The following is an 18328-nucleotide window of genomic DNA, read 5'->3' as shown; positions in this document are numbered from 1 at the left end:
TTAGGTCTACAGGACCAGGAGGCAGCAGGCCCATACCCAGCTTTCCAGAGCGCGCTTCCCCTCTTACCTTCCACAGCCATCCGCTCCCGAAGTTCCTGCTGCAGTCGGCTCTGCCGGTCCTCAAGTTCCAGCTCCCGGGCACTGGGATTGGGGGCAGGGGGAAGAGGGAGACAGTGACTTGGGGACCATATTTCCCCATCGCCTAAATTAGGAAACAGCTGTGCTCCTGCCGTGACAGGTGCTGAGCTGATAGCCTCCCCCATAGCTGGGTCCCCAATCTCAGGCCACTCACAAAATCATCAGCTCTGACTCGTAGCGCACCATGGCATTTTTCTCTTGCACCAACTTGAACCACTCCTGCATCAGCTTGGGGTCATCTTTCTTGCCCATGCCTGCCAAGAGAGAGGGTACGTCAGGTGCAGAAAATGTCTCCTGTCTACCCCGGCCGGCAGGAGTTATCACACTGGGGCAAATGTGCAAAGAGAGCCGAGCAGGATGCTGCCGGAACACTCCCAAGCCAGGTCCAAAGTTTGCCTACAGACATGGAGGGGGGCCACCATGCCTACCCCCAGAGCCTAACGGAGTCTGTGCTTTCCATCTGTCCTTCCCAGGCCCAGCCCTTACCCCCTCAGTAACCTGGTCACAACTTATTTGGACCACTCCTGCTCAGTGGTTTAGTTCTTGGTATGTTTTAAGTGCCTTGCCCTCCTTTTTCCCATTCAGCATTTATTTGGTACTTGCTATGTACTAAATCTGCTCTGAGGAAACCAGTCTCATGAATGAGGCAAATGCAAATTTATAAACTGCACTTACCCCTCCTTTTAAATTACCCTCATTAACCCAGCTCTTTTCTGGGCTACTGCCCCTCTCTGGGCCACTGACTGGTACTGATGCTAATCATTTCTTTACATCCCCATCAATGAGGTACCTTTTCTGAACTTCTGGCCCATCAAGTTTCCTGCATTGTATATGTAGTACATCCCAGGATGGCTATCAGGTTTCTCGCCAAGGGCAGAGAAACACCAGCAGACCCTAGAGACTAAATAAGGCAGTACTCTTTGACCCAATTCCAGCAGCAGTTTCTGGGGCTGGTGCTCTACACTAACACATGGCTGATACCTAAATCTCCATCAGGGGCAGCCTGACCCTGCTGGGCTTAACTGAAACAGGAGGACAGAAGGAAGAACCTTCCAAGGAATGAAACCACCCAAGGAGGGAACAAACTCTTTTTCCTTGGAACACAAAGAAGCTCATGGCAAGGGGCACCTGGGTGGATCAGTCGATTAAGTAGCTGAGTTTTGATTTCGGCTCAGGTCATGATCTCACAGTTTGTGAGTTTGAGCACCACGTCAGGCTCTGTGCTGACAGTACAAAGCCCACTTGGGATTCTCTATCTCTGTCTGTCTCTCTGCCTCTCCCCTGCTTGAGCTTGCTCTCTCTCTCTCAAAAACAAATAAACATTAAAAAAATAAAAAAGCAGTAGCAGCTTGTGGCAATAGTGTGGTCCTGCCTGAAGCAAAATACACATTACATCAGTGGTCTTCAATATTTTTGGATTACAAACCATTCTGAGAATCTCAGGAAATCTAGGGACTCTCTTCATAGAAAAATGCATGTGTACACATCCAGCAATCTTATATAAACTTCAGGGTGTTCATGGGTTCTTGAAGTCCACCCATGGGCCCCAGGTTAAGAGGCATTGGACTGGGAAATCTTTCAAAGTGCCTTCCATTTTATGACTCACTTGGCTGGATGTCCCATCCCAGTAAAGACCAGACCCAGAAACATATGGAATATACCCTCAGGTGGGACAACTCCCCTGTATCAAACTCCTTTCTGTTTTCCTACATTCTTCCCATCTGACTTCCTTGCACATGGTTCAGAGATAACTCTCTTTCTGCCAGGTTGTTTGCTTGACACACAGGAGGCCCCTGCCAGTTAGTCTTTCAACGGGGACCACACTCTGGAGAGGCAGAAGTGAATTGCACTCACACAAGCAGGGTTTAGTGTTTGCACTGTGCCTGGGTGCACATGCAGCTATTCTTCCAAGGTGAAGTCCTGTCCCTGAGTCCTACTCTGAAGGATAGAAGCTCTCTCCTGACCAGCCAAGCCTGCTTCTGTGGAGTGCTGGGGTTTCTGGGGACAAAAGCTCTCCTTACCCGACCCAATAGACTTGGTCCTTAGGCTTTTAAAGCAGCCCACAGCTCAGTTCCATGCATTCCTTTCTGAGCGTCTCTGCACAGTGTGCCCACATGGCCATGGAAGATGGAGCCCTGAGGCATGCAAGCTGTCCAGTGCGGCAAGCTGTGAACGCACTGGGAGGTCTTCTCCCTCCTTCCCACCTCCCCATGTGCAAGGACAAAAATTCCACTGGGAGACATCCGAACACTGCTCATGAGCTATGGTAGAGACTGTTCACAGCCGATGAGCAAAGGTATATGGCGGGGTGGGTGAAAGTCAAATGTGAGCGCCATGAAGAGCAGAGTAAGAAGTTAGCAAGGGTTAGTCATGACCACACTCCCCTTTCCCCTTCCCACATGCCTTTTCAACAACAATCTTATCACCACAACAGACTTCAAATCAGACAAACTTAAAAAAAAATACACACACACACTCAGCAAGACACAGGGTAGAAAGTTTGCATCTAGTGGTGTTTTGTTTTGTTTTTGTTTTTGTTTTTTCTGGAAATAACTTGGGGACATCTGACCAGTCTTTGTAAGGACAGTATTCCTCGACGACACCAATAGAAATCTCTGCCGCACAGGTAGGAGGTTCCTCGCCTGTGTCCCTGGCCCCTCTATCTGCTAGATTTGAGTCTGAAAGGTCCAGCCACGAATACTGGCATAAATCATGGGATGCTCAGCTGCAGCCTGAAAGGCCCCTACCTGGAGGCTCTCTGGCTCCCCTCTGTACCCCAGTCCTCCCCAAGACAGTCAAAGGGATACTGTACCTTGTAAGAAACTGCCACATACTCATAGAGTTTTGTAACAAAGCTTTCAAGTGTCAGAGAAAAAGAGAAATAACTGGATTTTGGGTCCCTGTTTGACTAGTGTTGCTATGACCCCTGAGAGGCAGTGGGGATGAGGTTGGGGGAGTTACGTTACCTTCCTGGACACAGCAAGGGCAGAAGGAGAGAGGTCTACGCCGTGGAGTCCCGCCACTGGGCTCAACTTCAAAAAGGACCAAACAAGGAAAAGGAGGAGGAGGAGACGAAGAAAGACAAAAAGGAAGAGGAGGAGGAGGAAGAGGAGTTTGGAAGTGGAGAGGGACAGGGAGAAGGTGAAATAAAAAACAAGCAGAGGACAAAAAGCATAAGAAGTGAGAAAGGAACAACAGGAGGAAAAGAAAAAAAATACAAGAAATGGAAAAGCAGAAACAAGGGAAACAAAGTCTACAAATGAATTAAGTCCTTTTTTCAGCACGGAAACTGAACAAGAGCAGACCCAGGCATCGGGCATGTGGCTTCAAAAAGGAATGCACGTGTTCCCTTATGATGGTGGGTGGCTCTTGGGGTGAGTGGGATGCTCCTTCTTCCTCTGTTCCTTACTGGGAAGGTGGTGACATCTGGGTATTGGGTTCCCTCCTCAAAAATACCCAAAGCCCCTGGGACTTGTCTGCCTATCTCTGTGGAACAGTTCATGTTAAATATGTGGCCAACACTGCTCCTAAGTTTGCAGGTGATAACCTCGGGTCACCAACCAAACCTGTGTGAAATATTCTAAGATGTCACCACAGACGCATGCACTCCACGTAAAACTAACCCTGGGTAAGTCTAAGGGATTGCCATGCCCACAGAAAGAAGCTCTGAATCTATGGAGGCAGCACCTGACCTTGGGATGGGCTTCCAGGGCTGATATCTGTAATGCTTTGAATTCTGATCCAGGGTGACTTGAGGGAAACATAACTACACAGGGGCAACTTCCACCAGTCCATCTCACTATCCCCCCATGTACCAGGGAGAGACAACCACCCCCTTTTCTTCTGCCCCTCCATCTCCACAAAGGGTTCCAATGCCACATCTAGGGGAAGGCTGTCATACTTTGGACTGGAAGACCAAAAGGGGTGAGCTGACAGGACATGCCGAAAACTCACAGTAACAATGCTGGTAAGAGTCATGGACGGGGCAACTGAGAGAAGACAGTGTGCAGAGAGACATGTCTAAGACTTAGGGAGACCTGATGGTTACCCAGGAGGAGGGAGGGGAGCCCAGCAAGGGACCATCACAGAACCACCAGGGCACACACAGGAGACACAGGCTCAGAGAAATGGCCTCAGGACTACAGGGAGCAGGGGCAGTTTTAGGATTATAACAGGGTTTAAGAAATAGATCTGTTTTAGTCAATAAGAGGGCTAAATAGACAAGCTATTGGTTGATGGGCCCTTCTGCTTTGCAAATGCAGGCACCATTTTCCCTTTCTTTCACGCCCTTCAGTGTTCATCATAGTGCTTTGTGCACAATGAACCTAGTATCAGGTAATACTTCAAAACTAAAGCCAGAGACTTGTTTGTGGGTATGCATGTGTGTCTGCAATGTTGATTACATCCAGGGTTCTAAACAGACATGACTGTGATCAGCTGATGCACTGGGGTTGGGAAGAAAGGCTCCTTTCTCTGCTTATAGCTGATCCACATTCAACCTTCTCTGTTTCAAAGTGCAGACTCCCTGTTGGTGCTCAGAATACCTGGATAAATCTCATGACACACAATGTCAATGTAACATTCTCTGTTGCTTCCTGGTACTGATATTATATGCAAGCACACCTGTGGTGCAGAGTGGAACAGTGTCCACATTCATTAGCAAGGGACAGTGACTTGATACACAACCAACACAGTTGAGCCCATGTACCTGCATGTATGTTTAAATGTGTTTCTACTTTCTGGATATCACAAATGTAGCTTTTAGTTCTTTTTATGTAGACCACATCCTCATACACCCTTTCCAACACAGATGACAATATGAGGTAACAGGATATTCAGAACAGAAATTAGCAAATGAAATTAGAAAAAGGGACATCAGGTAAAGCAGGTGTTAAAAAAAAAAGTATTTAAAAAAAAAAAAAAAGAAGAAGGCATTATCCTAATAACAGAAGGCAGAATGGGAACCCCTGGAAAGGAGCTAGTGGAGCTGACAGGATGCATGGTTATGACTTTCCTCTTCAGACTTTCCTTCATGCTCCAAATTCTAAGTAATAATATACACTACTTTAATAATCAGAAAAAATGCCCAATAAATACTGCTTTAAAAATAAGAAGGGGAGCCTGGGTGGCTCAGTTGGTTGAACGTCTGACTTCAGCTCAGGTCATGATCTCATGGTCCGTGGGTTTGAGCCCTGCATCAGGCTCTGTGCTGACAGCTTGCTCAGAGTCTGGAGCCTTCTTCGGATTCTGTGTCTCCTCTCTCTGTCCCTCCCCCACTTGTGCATAGTCTAACTCTCTCAAAAATAAATAAATGTTAAAAAACAATTAAAAATTGTATGGAAACCAATTTGGCAATAAATTATATTAAAAAAAATAAAAAACCAAGAAGAGAAAAAAAATTTCTTTTTGTTCTCAAAAAAAAAAAAAAAAAAAAAGAGAGAGAAATCAAGGGGAAAAAACCAGTTAAACAAGGGGAGTTCCACCCAGACTTGAATCTGAAGTGAGCATGCAAGGAAAGCACAGAGGTACTGATTTTGAGTGTAATTTCTTTGCCTTTTTTGGAGATGTGAGAAATAGATGATTTGGTCCACTAGTTCTAAGAGCAAACATCATCAAGCTTATGGCAAATACGAGTTTTTTAGAAGTTTATTATGGTTAAAGTGCTAGGGTGCTAGGTCTCTGTGTCTTTGTAATGGGTACTGTATGTGTCACTTATCAGACTATTTTGGTGTCTCCTGAGGACTGCAGTCATCACCTCTGAGCAAACCCAGAATTTGGTCCTGGTTGGAGGCTTCTCAGCAGCAGGTCTACACTCTCATCCTGGACTACTCTGTCTGCCTTCCAGATGCTGCAGGCTCACCTGCCCCACTTTCACCCTGGCAGCAAACTCAACTTCTTCCTCTGAAGCAGTGCTTTCTTTTGAGAGGTGGCCACCATCAGTGGTGCTCTAGCACCCACTCATCTTGACATCTGGGGGCAGGGATGAGATGGGTCATTGGATTTTGAAAAGTGGCAGAATATCAGATTTAGTGGGATGCATGTAAGAAGCATGAATAGTGCTTTCATTTCAAAACATTCTCACATGTATTATTTCATTTGAGCCTTACACTGGTCCCAGGTGGCTACCTGGACAGGCATTAGCTTCTCTATTTTCAAGTGAGGGATCTGAGGCTCCAAGTAGTGGCACAGCCTGACTAAACCCTTAATCTTCCTCTCCCATTCTGAAGTAAGAGTTTGCCCTCTTTTTTTGAACATTTTTTTTTAATGTTTATTTTTGAGAGGGAGAGAGAGAGAGAGAGAGACAGAGCAGGGAAGGGGCAGAGAGAGACAGAGACACAGAATTGGAAGCAGGCTCCAGGCTCTAAGCAGAGCTGGATGCGGGGCTCAAACCCACAAGCTGTGAGATCATGACCTGAGCTGAAGTCTGATGCTTAACCAACTGAGTCACCCAGGTGCCCCAAGAGTTTGCCCTCTTTAAAGGGCCAAGAGGGACGCCTGGGTGGCTCAGTCAGTTAAGCATCTAACTCTTGATTTCGGCTCAAGTCATGATCTCATGGATCGTGGGAAGGAGCCCCATGTTGGGTTCCATGCTGGTAGCATGGGGCCTGCTTGGGATTCTCTCTCTCCCTCTTTCTTTGCCCCTCCCCTGCTCACTTCCTCTCAAAAAAACCCCAAACGTTAAAAAAAAAAAATAATAAAGGGCTAACAAAGGCTCTAGGCAAATCTAGCAAATAGCTGCTGGAAGCAGCTGGGAGAAGAGTCACACATAGACCCTACTCAGAATGCCAGACCAGGAAAGCTGGCAATGTCATCCCTTCCTCCCATTATTCTGCAGAGGCCCAGACAGGTTAAGTGACTTTGCTGGGCATATGGTGAAGCTAGGACCTGAATCCTAGGTTGGCCGCATTCTCCACACTACCACTTTGCCCTGATCTGTTTGGATACCTCACTCTAGACCCTGTCTCTCACGTGGCCCGGGGCCACTCCAGGAGCAAGTTGGTGGGCCAGTCTCCAGGATTCTTGAACAAAAATAAAGGGGATGTCCAGGTCTGGTATACAGCTGAGAAGCAGCTGTGGGCATCTGCCTCATCCCAGATACTTATCTCTTCCCATGATACAGGCTCCCAGTTCTCATTGTTGGACAAAGGAGCCTTCACCACAGGCTTCAGGGTCTCTACCTGCCTGGTAGACCATGTGGAGACTCTAGTCAGATGGGCTAGGGAGATATCTAGATTCCAGAAGCCCCAGCCTGGGACTAGAATGTCCCAGCCTAGTACTGTGCACCAGAGACATGAGGAAAATGGGCTTTTTATAAGCTGAATCACCACTTGTATTTTCACACAAAAATACAGAATTCTAAATGATCAGCTTACAAACATCATCACCCTTTTACAGGCTCAAAAATTGCACCCCTCCCCCAACATTTTCCCTTTTGATACACCGTAGCTTGTTTCATGTATAAAAATCTGTAAAGTACCCCTGGGTTAGATGACTTCCTTTCCAGCTACATATGTGGAAAATCCTGCAGAAAGTAAGAGATTCTTTTTCACTTCCTTTTGGTCTCTGAACAAGCTCCAGGTGTCATGGATAGGAAACAGGTATGTTTATTTCTCAGTCACGTTTCGTGCTTCTATTTTCCTGCTGCAGTAGCTCTGGGCCAGTCTCTGTGGGCCAGCCTGTGCAGCCTTCATCTTGCCTGGGTGGACTTTCACTCATTTCTCAAACTTGTTTTTGGTAGTAATGCTACTATATTTACTGATAACTGAGCCAGCATTGCAGCAATACCTTTTTATACAATTCATCCTACAGATACTACCAGAATGTTGTTCATCTTTTCATAAGGGAACATCAGGGGCATTACCTGTCATGCCCAAGCTCCATCTGCCAGATTAGCCTTGCAGAAAGCCACATGCCCAGGAAGGGGAGAACTTCTTGGTAATTCAGGTATAATGAACAAGGCTTCCATTGATTTTCTTTTGTGTTTTTCAGGTTACATAGCCTGAAGCAAGGGAAGACTGACCAAATGTTTTGTTAACTAAGGTTATACTCAACTGTTCTGACTCCTCAACCCAGGAAACCCATTTGCTCAGTATCAATGCTATGCTTCTGAGAAGTAGCTTTTGCATTACAAGGCTGAAGTGCCCAATCCCAAACTCAGGGGCAACGATGAACACTTTGGCCCTAAGAGGGAACCAAGTTGGCTAGTTTGCACTGCTGCTGGGTGGTAAGCAAGCATCACGATACGGTGGAAGGTTTCTGGTCTAGCAGGCCCAGTCTACATACACAGACAGGGCTAAGATGTGCCTTGTGTTATAAAAACTCAGTGCAGCATGAATCTCTAGATTGGGGAAAAAATGAAGCCCTTCTCCAAAAAAGAAAACTAAAAAAGCATGTAAGAATGGAGATCCAAGGTATACACATGCAAACAGACACACACACACACACACACACACACACACACACACACACGCTTGGAAATCTCAAGGATTTTAAAGTTCCTAAGCAAAAACAGAGCAAGGCTAATAATGCTCAGACCAAAAGACAAGTAAAAAATGTACCAACATCAAATTAAGGGAAGCCAATAGAACAGAAAGGGAGGGGAGGTGAGAAGGCCTGGGGTGAGCCTTCCTGTGTCTCTGCCCCAACTCACCAGCAACCATGAAAGACCACTTTCCAGGCCTTTCTGTTACATTTTTGAACAATTCATGTTCTTTCAATTTCCCTTTGAGACATACAAATCAAATGGGGAGGTCTTCGAAAACGAGAATTTAGGTATATGTTTTTAATTGAAAGTTCTTTGGAAGAGAAACAGTTTTTATATCTAAAGATTTCCAATCATCTATCTGTTCTAGTGCAAAAAAATGTGGTGGCTGGACCAGTTAGGGAGGGCCTGCTCAGTGTCCTGGGGAAGAAAAAGGAAAGGGAGTGAGGTCACTTGGGGACACTTCCTCTCTGGTACAGGGTTCATTATGTGTCCTTCTAATGGTTTCTTTTGAAACTACAAGATTCAACTATATGAAGAAGAGATCTTTATTCTCTATACTGTGTGGCTCAAAAAGAGACTTTTGATACAGGTTTGGAACTTAATATAGTTAGCTGAGGGCCACTGAAAGACCCTATCCAAGCAATATAGTTTACTAGGCAGAGGACTGGGCAGGGATCAGGAGTGTGGACTTCTGTGGGCAGGATATGGAATTCTTAACACTTGAACACTGCTTGGAGCTTCATCTCACCCACCTGATAAGATTGGTGCTGGGGCCCAGCAATGGGGTTGCCCTGTAGCCTTTTGGTGATGTAAGAGTAGAGAAACAATTAGGCTCTATAATTCAGGCTCCAGATCTCAAAAGGGCAATTTTTCTTCTCAAATAATGAATATTACCAACTATTCTAAGAATGAAACACCAGCAGAAAGTGAAAAGGGACCTAATTTTTGGCATCTATGTTTTCCTCCTGGAGCCGGGCAGGAACAGGGCCCAGAGGACCCTTTCTGCCAGGGGTACAAATCACTCCCGTCAGAATAGATGACTCTTTTTTGCTTCATTGGTAGGACAGTAGCAGCTTCTATGTGGTGAAAAGAACCACAAGAGAAGTTTAAATTTAACACAGAAATCATAATGAGCTGGCAAAAGAGGAAGCAATGGGTTGATGAGAACCAAGTAGCAGGGGCTATAAGGTATTTGATGGTGGGGTATTTTATAACTCAGAAAATACACTGGGGTTTCTTTTTTCTTTAAAAATTTTTTTTAATGTTTTTATTTATTTTTGCGACAGAGAGAGACAGAGCATGAGCAGGGGAGGGGCAGAGAGAGAGGGAGACACAGAATCGGAAGCAGGCTCCAGGCTCTGAGCTGTCAGCACAGAGCCCGATGCGGGGCTCGAACCCACAGACTGTGAGATCATGACCTGAGCTGAAGTCAGACGCTTAACTGACTGAGCCACCCAGGCGCCCCGGGATTTCTTTTTTCTACTTATTTCCTTTTTCTCTGAAATTTGATGGAATTCTAAATCTGAGAGGCTAGAAGCTCTCAAGTCAGGGACACAGAACTGAAAATAGCCAACAACATTTTATCACCCAAGCATGGGAGTGCAGAAAACAAAACTAGACACACTAGGTAACCAGTGGCAACAGGATCTTGAGCTGGGAGGGAAGGGTGAATATAACTATAAAGGAATGGGTTTTGACAGTTCCTTCTGGGAGATTTTAAATTAAAAAAAAAATCTTTTTCACACACTGAGATTCGTTTTTAGGATTGACATAAACATCTGCCAGGGCATGTTAGAAGGAGGTGGGAAAGGAGTCAAGGATATTAGACAGGAAATGGGATTTGTTAATTGGAATGCAAGCATCAGCCCTTTTACAGCATCAATGGCCATGAGTATGGAAGTCCCTGAACACACCAGAAGCTCTGGGGCACTGAAGGGATCTGAAGAGGGGTAGGTGTCCATGGGACCCTGGGGACAGAAAACAAGCAGCGACCAGCAGCGAACCAACCGACCCGAGGTCAAGAGCCTGTTTCCTTACCGCTCAAGGCTAACAATATGGAATTGTCATACAGTAGAAATCACAGAATTATGTCCTTGGCTTTTAAATGAATGGGCCACGAAGTGACTCTTAAAAGGATGGGATTATGGCAAAAAATGATAGACGATAATCTTTGCCAGTTCTTGTAAGACAACTTCTAGGCAAAGAGCCTGTAAGGGGAGATAAAGAGGTCAGAGGGACCATCCAAGGATGCAGGAACTCCAAGGAGGGGCCCGAGTCTCCCCTGGTTAACCTCAGGATCAGCTGCTTGGCACTCCTCTTAACAAAACTGCCTGAAGTCTAGAAATGAGACTCACGGATTCGTTATTACCCTAATCAAATACAAATGGTAAGCTTTGTATAGTCAAGACATCAAAAATCGTGAATTCCTTTAAGGCAGTGGTTTTCTTGCTTTAGAGGGCATGAGAGTCACCTGGAAGGTTTGTTAAAACACAGATAACCATGCCTCACTTCTAGAGTTTCTGATTCTGAAGGTCTGGGATAGGGCTTGGAAATTTGCATTTCTAGTAAGCTCCCAAGTGATGTTGCTGATGCTGCTGGTCCAGAGACCATACTTCGAGAACTGCTGCCTTAGGCTTTTCCTATCTTCACTGAAAAGAACTGCAAAGTAACTTTCATGACACAGCGAGGAGGGAAGGACATAATTATAGGCATCTGTCAACACAGCCTCAAGGTCAGTGGATTTGGGCAGAAATCACAACTGCATCTTTTTCCATGCACTTGGATCTTTTAGGGGAAATATGAACGCAGCCTAATGAAAATGGGTGAGGCTGAGTTCTTTACACGTTTGGTTCTTGAATGTGACTGGCAGTGAGATTCCTAGTGGATGTGATACCTACGTGTAAGGAATGAGAATGAAATTCAGGGCACAGGTCATACTGGGGAAGGAGAGAGAAAATGTGTGTGTGTGTGTGTGTGTGTGTGTGTGTGCATGTGAATGCATGTGCATGTGGGTTACTACTGTCAAATGACTAAACTATATTAGAGGGACCAGGATGCCGATGTGAGGTTGATGGGGAAGGGTAGGTGAACTTTTATTAAAAAAAATTAAATTAACCCGGGGCAGCAAAGGCTATCTCAAATCTTCCTCTGGATTATTTATGTGCAGGGGATCCAGCATGCTGCTCCATTATGAGCTGGAAAAGGGCCTGTGCTTTTGCCATTTGGTTACCAGGTTGATATCTTCTTGTTGTTTGTGAGCAGAGACTGGGAAGGGTGGGCGGGGAGAGGGTGTCAGCAGGGTTAGTGTCAGCAACAGATGCTGCTATACATACCACCCAGATGCAAGTCGATGAGGTCACTGTAATAAGACTCTCCCCAATAGTCTACAACAAGGAATTGGTGAAGAGAGAGTTACTGGATCACATAACCCTCCTGTGCCCCCATACCCAAAGCAATCAATGACATGAAGCATAAGAAACAGAGATACAGCAAGAAGGCGAGGAGAACAGCTGGAGAGCATGCATCTAAGTACATTACAATACACACGTGCTGTAGCTACATACTTCCTGGTGGTGGAAGGGAGTGCTCACTAAAAACCACAAGTGATACAGTTAATAGCCAATTAGCAATGTGATTGCTGTTTAGACCTCTGATCAGTTAAGACAGAACAGAAGGCCTTGGCTTTGCTGGGAATCCTGCCTCTGCTGGGACTCAACTGCATCTAAGATTTTTAAAAATTCAAGGGCATATCAGGGGCTACTTACTACCTTTTTACTGAACATTAGAAGCCCCAGGCTGAGACATTGAAGGCAAGATATAAACATCCTAAAAAAGCTCTGCAAGGCCACCAATCCTTAGGTTTAAAGGCAGTCAGAGCTCTCCCAAGAATTCACCTGTGACCCCACTGGTGAGCATATCAAACTCTTTGCAGAACCACTTTCACTGGATAGGTTTGAGATGAAGGAAATCCTGTTTCTTCTGAAATTAGGCCCAACTTCAGCCAGACTTCTTTTTAAAAGCACACAATGAACCATGACTATTTGCCCTAGGGCTCCTGGAGGTCTGCTGGCCACAGGCACTCCTTGCCGTCCAGCTCCACATGGCTGTGCAGCACGGATGTGACGTTCTTCACATGCCTGAGATGCAGAGACTGGTCACTGCAGAGGGCCTGAGCTTGGGCGGATGGTCCTCACACTCTCAGAATCATAAACATATGCAGAGTCCAACAAAAGTCAGCTGCTATGTGTTACCCTTTGCCTCCAAATCTCTCAATCTAAATGCTGATCCTGGCAGCCTTTTGTTCTACATGAGGGTTTCCCCTTTAAGAATGGACAAACCAGAAGGCAGAATGTAATCCTGGAATGGTTTTTCAACTCATGCTCAAGGCTGATTCAGTGGTTTAAATTTGAATCACAGTTCCAGAAACAAAAAGGGTTTCTCAGGTGCTCCACACTAGAAATCACATGTGCCCTAGGCTTGAAGGCTCTAAGCCTAACCCTGTGGCCCAAATATATGTCAGCCTTAGACCAGTGGAGATCAACAGGATGGCAGGTCTGTATCAGATCTCTTCTCTGGAAGGGCAGCCTGGCTAACACTCGGACCCCTTCAGACACCTATGGAGGCTTGAGCTCATCAGGCAGGACAGGATGGCAGGCTCAGCCAGCTGTGCACCCTCAGGGAAGGGACGAACTTCCAGCGGTGCTGGAAGACTCCAAACTATCATGCTCAACTGAGTCTATCTCCTTAAGGACTCAGCCAGGAGCAACCAGACTAACAACAGGAATGGAATGTAGAAGCAGGAGAGAAAGGACAGCCAATGTTCACAGTTCAGCCTCAGAGATGATCTCTGCTAAGTAGGACCAGGGCCACTGAGATTTCTGACAAGAGGCGAGCCTTGGAAGCAGTATGTTTAAAATAAGAAAAAATACGTTTGGAAATACATTCTCATGGTAGGAGTTACTATATCTTGAGAATTTCCCAAATGTACCATGGGGAAATCTCCCAATGGAGCTACCAAAGCCTGTCTTTAAAAACAGGATAAATACGTATTTGGATGAAGGTGTTTTGATAAAGCTTTGCTTACAAGAGTTTGGACTAGAACAATGGTTTTCAAACTGTTCTGTGAAACCCTAGGGTTCTTCAAGTGGTCTTCCAACTAACTGATTCACAAGTACTTTGAACTCCTTTCAAACTTACACAAGACACACCACATTCAGAAGTCTGATATGCCAACTTTAACCCACTGAAGACCATCAACACATCAATCTGTGCTATCAGGCAAACTTGCTTTTGTGAGGCTCTCTGTGTGCAAGTTTCTTCGGCTCTCTGTGTGCAAGTGTCTGTATCTGCTGAAAATGTATTAGGGAAGAGGATATCTTACATATTTATTTAAATTCTGGCCTGCAAGTAGAGTACTTATCAACAATAGTACAGGACAGCATCCTGGGGAACCATCACTCAGTGAGACCGAGCCTGTCAGAGCAGCTCCTGTCACAGTGCGGTCCTCTAGGAGGATGACATCCATGCTATGATATCACAGCAGAGTTGGCTTTTGTGTTTACCACATGCCTGGGGGCTTTTCTCTGAGATCTACTCTTTATAAGAAATAAGGAGCTTCTGGGGCGCCTGGGTGGCTCAGTCGGTTAACAATCCGACTTCGGCTCAGAGGGTCATGATCTTGCAGTCAGTGAGTTCGAGCGAGCCCTGTGTTAGGCTCTATGCTGACAGCTCAGAGCCTGGAGCCTGCTTTGGATTCTCTCTCCCCCTCTTTCTGCCCCTCCCCAGCTCACGCTCTAGTCTGTCTCTCAAAACTGAATAAATGTTAAAAAATTTAAAAAAAAAGAAAGAAATAAGGAGCTGCTGTTAGATTTGTTAGTGACTCAACTGTGAAAACAATTCCTACTGCTCCACCTTTAGCTTCTAGCATGGAGGTAATTTCAACTGCACACATCCTGAGACGCCCAAGTGAACTGCTAAAACACTGTCACCATTCACGGCAACTCCCTCTGTGTGTCAGGATGCTGTCTCCACTGGGCCCCGGGGACGGACTGCATGTGGAGGCCTGTTATCACTGGAGGTATTTCCAAACTGGTGCTTATCAACATTCTTTTTGATTTAAACTTAACTTATAATTTGGCTGCTAAAAAACAAGTTTGAAAACCATTGACTTAGATGAAATCCTGGTTGTATATTTTTATGAAAAGATAATTACCTAAATAACTGGAAAGGGGAACTTTGGCAATCTCCCATGCCAAAGGGTAGATTTTTCTATGACCCCTTGGCAGTCAGCAGCTTGAATAACATGGCCTATTACAGAAATACTGAAGCAATACCACAGACTTGAACTGCATGGGACCTGATAGGTGCTTTACAGAAACCATCAACCCTGGGGTGGGCCCACTGGAATTTCAGAACCCTGTGAGGAGGAGGCAGAGACTGTCTTCCTTGAGAACTTATGCTAACAATGAAATGGAGAAGCACATGCTGGTTGAGTTATTCTGACTACGTGTTGGAAGATCTATCCCTCACGTTCCATCTTGGCAGAAGTAACCTGTGGGAAAGGATAGGAAGGAATAAAGGTGGGCCAAGGCTCCCTCCTGACATCTTCAGAAGAGAAAGCAGTGATGGTAGGGCTCTGGGAGTCCTGTTACAACTGGTGCAGAGCATCCCTGCTGGGCTCAGGCTAACTCCCTCTGGGTGGGCAGGCTTTACTAAGGAGGCCAAGTAAGCACATGCAGGGCAGGGAGCCAAAACAAAATGGTGGGGGACATCACAGCTTCATTTGGAAGCCTGGAGACCATTTCAGGTGAACCCAAATCTCCACTCCTTGACACAGGGGTCAGTGCTTGCCTCGCAGTCACACGTCCCAGGCTTCTGATTGACTGGCTGCTCAGTGGTTCAAGCTTTTGCTTTTGGTGGCCCAGGCTTCAAGCAGTAACTCCAGCGTCAGGTAAGGCACAAAACCAAGAACATCACATCCTCATCTTTCTCTCCCATCCCATCTCTTCACCTGAAGGTCATCATTGAATCAACTGGTCAGCTGCAATTTCTAGGCCTTGAAGGGCTTGGAAAGATCCACTTCTATGTCTGAACCCTGATGCCCCCCCCCCCCCCCACATGAACTTTGGACCTACAGAACCCTGTGAATTCATCTTGACATCAGGCACACACTGTGAGGTCAGCTCAGCAAGATCACATGGCAGCAAATGGTCCCATTCCTGACTGCCTCTTACTGGTTCTGCTTCAGTTTACAGAGAGCCCGCCCACCAGGAGATGCACCACCCCTGCCCTTCTGCATTGCTAGAATAAGGAGTTAGGGGTTACCGCAAAGTTAGGTCACCTCCTTTCTTCATCCCCAGCCTCACAACTTGAATGCTGAACCTGGAGGCCTGGGCTCTCTATAAGGAGAAGGAGGTTTCTCCATCCAGACACTGGACTGAGACTCATGGACTCTTGAGAAAGCAGAGATCAGTCACTCCATGCCTGAGTTGGAGCTATAGTTGGGGTTGGCCCAGTGGTTTCAAGGTCTTGAACCAACAGGGCTTCTTCCTAGGCCCTTGGGACTAGGGATGACTCAGGTTGTTCCTTGCTTTCTGTGTGCCCAACTGTGCTGAATCCACCTCACAGGCTCCTTGGATGAACGGTGGGGGTGATTGCACTATGTTCCACAGCTCTTCCCTGGGAATGGCAGCCACTGAGCACGTGGTCCTCACAGCCATTTCCCAGTGTCTACTCTGTGCTGGCTTGCCACCATCCCCTGAGCCTGTCCACCCTGCCCTGAGTGACCAGCACACTAGGACACCTGTGTACTCCACACACAGGAGGCAGTGAGGACTCTGTGGGGCACATGCCCTCCTATTCCCTGTGAAGTCTGAGCAGGAGGGAGCCCAGAGAGCTAAAGACTGGAAGTGGCATGTGGGAAGCAGACTGAGGGCCCTGCTCGTGCAGTTCTGTGATGGTTCCTTTTGGTACAGTTTCCCTCATTCCCAGTTATTTTCTTCTAGAGAAAATGATGGGGTGGGAAAGGAGGAGGAAGAGAGGAGGAGGAGGCCCAGTGCTTGCCACCAACAAATGAAGTGGACTGAGAGTTCGTTCTACAGATAAATGGCAAGCCCTCAGACAGGGCGGAAGAACAAGTCCAGGCCTTGGGGCAGTCCCAAACAGAGATGCTTTTCTTTTCCTCTGCTTAGCAGGAAGCCCCAATCTCGGTGATGAAGGCCCCCAGAGAACCCTGCTGGAAAAGAAGCTGAATTCCAGACGAGGTGACACAAAACTAGCCTCCCATGGGGTGGGGCCAGGGGCTTTCCTTTAGGAACAAACCTCCTCACAAAGGAGACCCAGACAATACCTGCTTCACCACGGAGTGCCTTCTCCACAGCAACCCCTCTTTCCTCCAGCTGCCTCTGCTTTTCCTCCACCTGCTCCAGCTGCCGCTGGATAATCTATGGGAAAACAGAACAGTGTAAGTACCCAACTTTCTCTCTCACCTCCTAGCTTTCAGGAAGACAACTAAACTGTACAAACACAAACAGGGAGAAAAACAAATTAGATCCAAAAGTTGGAAAGTAGTCCATGGGCATTATGCCCAGAGTGTGGTGTGATGACCACCTACATCGAACCCACCAGGGCCTTGTTAACAATGCAGACCAGGGCTTGTCATTAGTAAGCACCACAGTGTGTGGGTGCACATTAAAGGAGCGACCAGCCCTCTGCAGGGCAGTTCAAAGATAGAAGTGGATATAAGCTCCTGCAAGAAGGACTGACATTCTGCAGCCTAAGTAAGACCTTGCTAATAGTGAGGTTGCTAAAGCATTAGCAGGCGTTTTTGGAGAGTACTGCAGAAATCTTGTCTCTAAAAGATTAAAAAAAAAAAAATCTAGAATGGAGCAATACACCAGAATCTGTTTGGAAGCACACAGTGAGAAGTTTCTCTGTGCTCCATGGGGACTGATAATGGTTACTAGAAGGACATTCAACCCAGCAGCAGCCAATGGTGTATATCTGGAGAATGTCACACAGAAAATGAAATAAAATCCGGGAATCCAATCAATGTAGAGAATGTGGATACAGAATAATGTTCAAGAAAAGGATTAAAAGACTGGTGGTTTTGATGCTTGCTAAACATGGAATTCAAAGGTGTATCTTTGTTGGTATTTGGTTGGTTTGCTGTTAATGTTTCTCATTGTTGTATGAATACAACTATATACATATATGTATATGTATATGTATACGTATGTATATACATGTATGTATATATGTATATACGTATATATATATATACACACACACACACAATTTCATTAAAAATCTTTTTTTTAACGTCTATTTATTTTTGAGAGAGAGAGAGAGAGAGAGTGAGAGCTCAAGCAGAGGAGGGGCAGAGAGAGAGAAAGAGACACAGAATCCGTAGCAGACTCAGCACTGTCAGCACAAAGCCTGATGTGGGGCTTGAACCCATGAACTGTGAGATCATGACCTGAGCTGAAGTTGGATGCTCAACTGACTGAGCCACGCAGGCAACCCTCATTTTAAAAACCATATTATATTTAGATATCTTCTATACTTTGTATAAAAAATTATTTTTTGTTCCATGAAGAAAATCTAGAATGGTCTAGGATCTGTGAGGCCTGAAGACAGAGGCTGATGCCTGGAGGACAGCTCTGACCTGGAAACCCCAGGCCCATCAGAGGCTGCCAGGTTGCCTCT

The 18328-nt window shown here is 46.0% G+C and overlaps 1 protein-coding gene across 20 annotated transcripts in view; it reads right to left on the bottom strand.

The window, feature by feature from the left end:
* Positions 1–18328, bottom strand: part of MICAL3 (microtubule associated monooxygenase, calponin and LIM domain containing 3) — a 229304-nt gene that overhangs the window by 7417 nt on the left and 203559 nt on the right. For 15 of the 20 annotated variants that reach the window (XM_043564904.1, XM_043564917.1, XM_043564920.1 and 12 more), the window contains 4 exons: positions 16971–17064; positions 3105–3170; positions 293–392; positions 68–141 (listed from right to left, as the gene is read on the bottom strand). In XM_043564904.1, the coding sequence (XP_043420839.1) occupies positions 68–141; positions 293–392; positions 3105–3170; positions 16971–17064 (334 nt within the window). Of the gene's footprint in view, positions 1–67; positions 142–292; positions 393–3104; positions 3171–11955; positions 12007–16970; positions 17065–18328 lie in introns of all 20 variants that reach the window. The other 5 variants (XM_043564911.1, XM_043564913.1, XM_043564922.1 and 2 more) reach the window with 2 other exon arrangements.

Source organism: Prionailurus bengalensis, chromosome B4 (assembly GCF_016509475.1).
Source record: "Prionailurus bengalensis isolate Pbe53 chromosome B4, Fcat_Pben_1.1_paternal_pri, whole genome shotgun sequence".
Lineage (NCBI taxonomy): Eukaryota > Metazoa > Chordata > Mammalia > Carnivora > Felidae > Prionailurus > Prionailurus bengalensis.
This window is presented reverse-complemented; position numbering and strand designations above follow the sequence as displayed.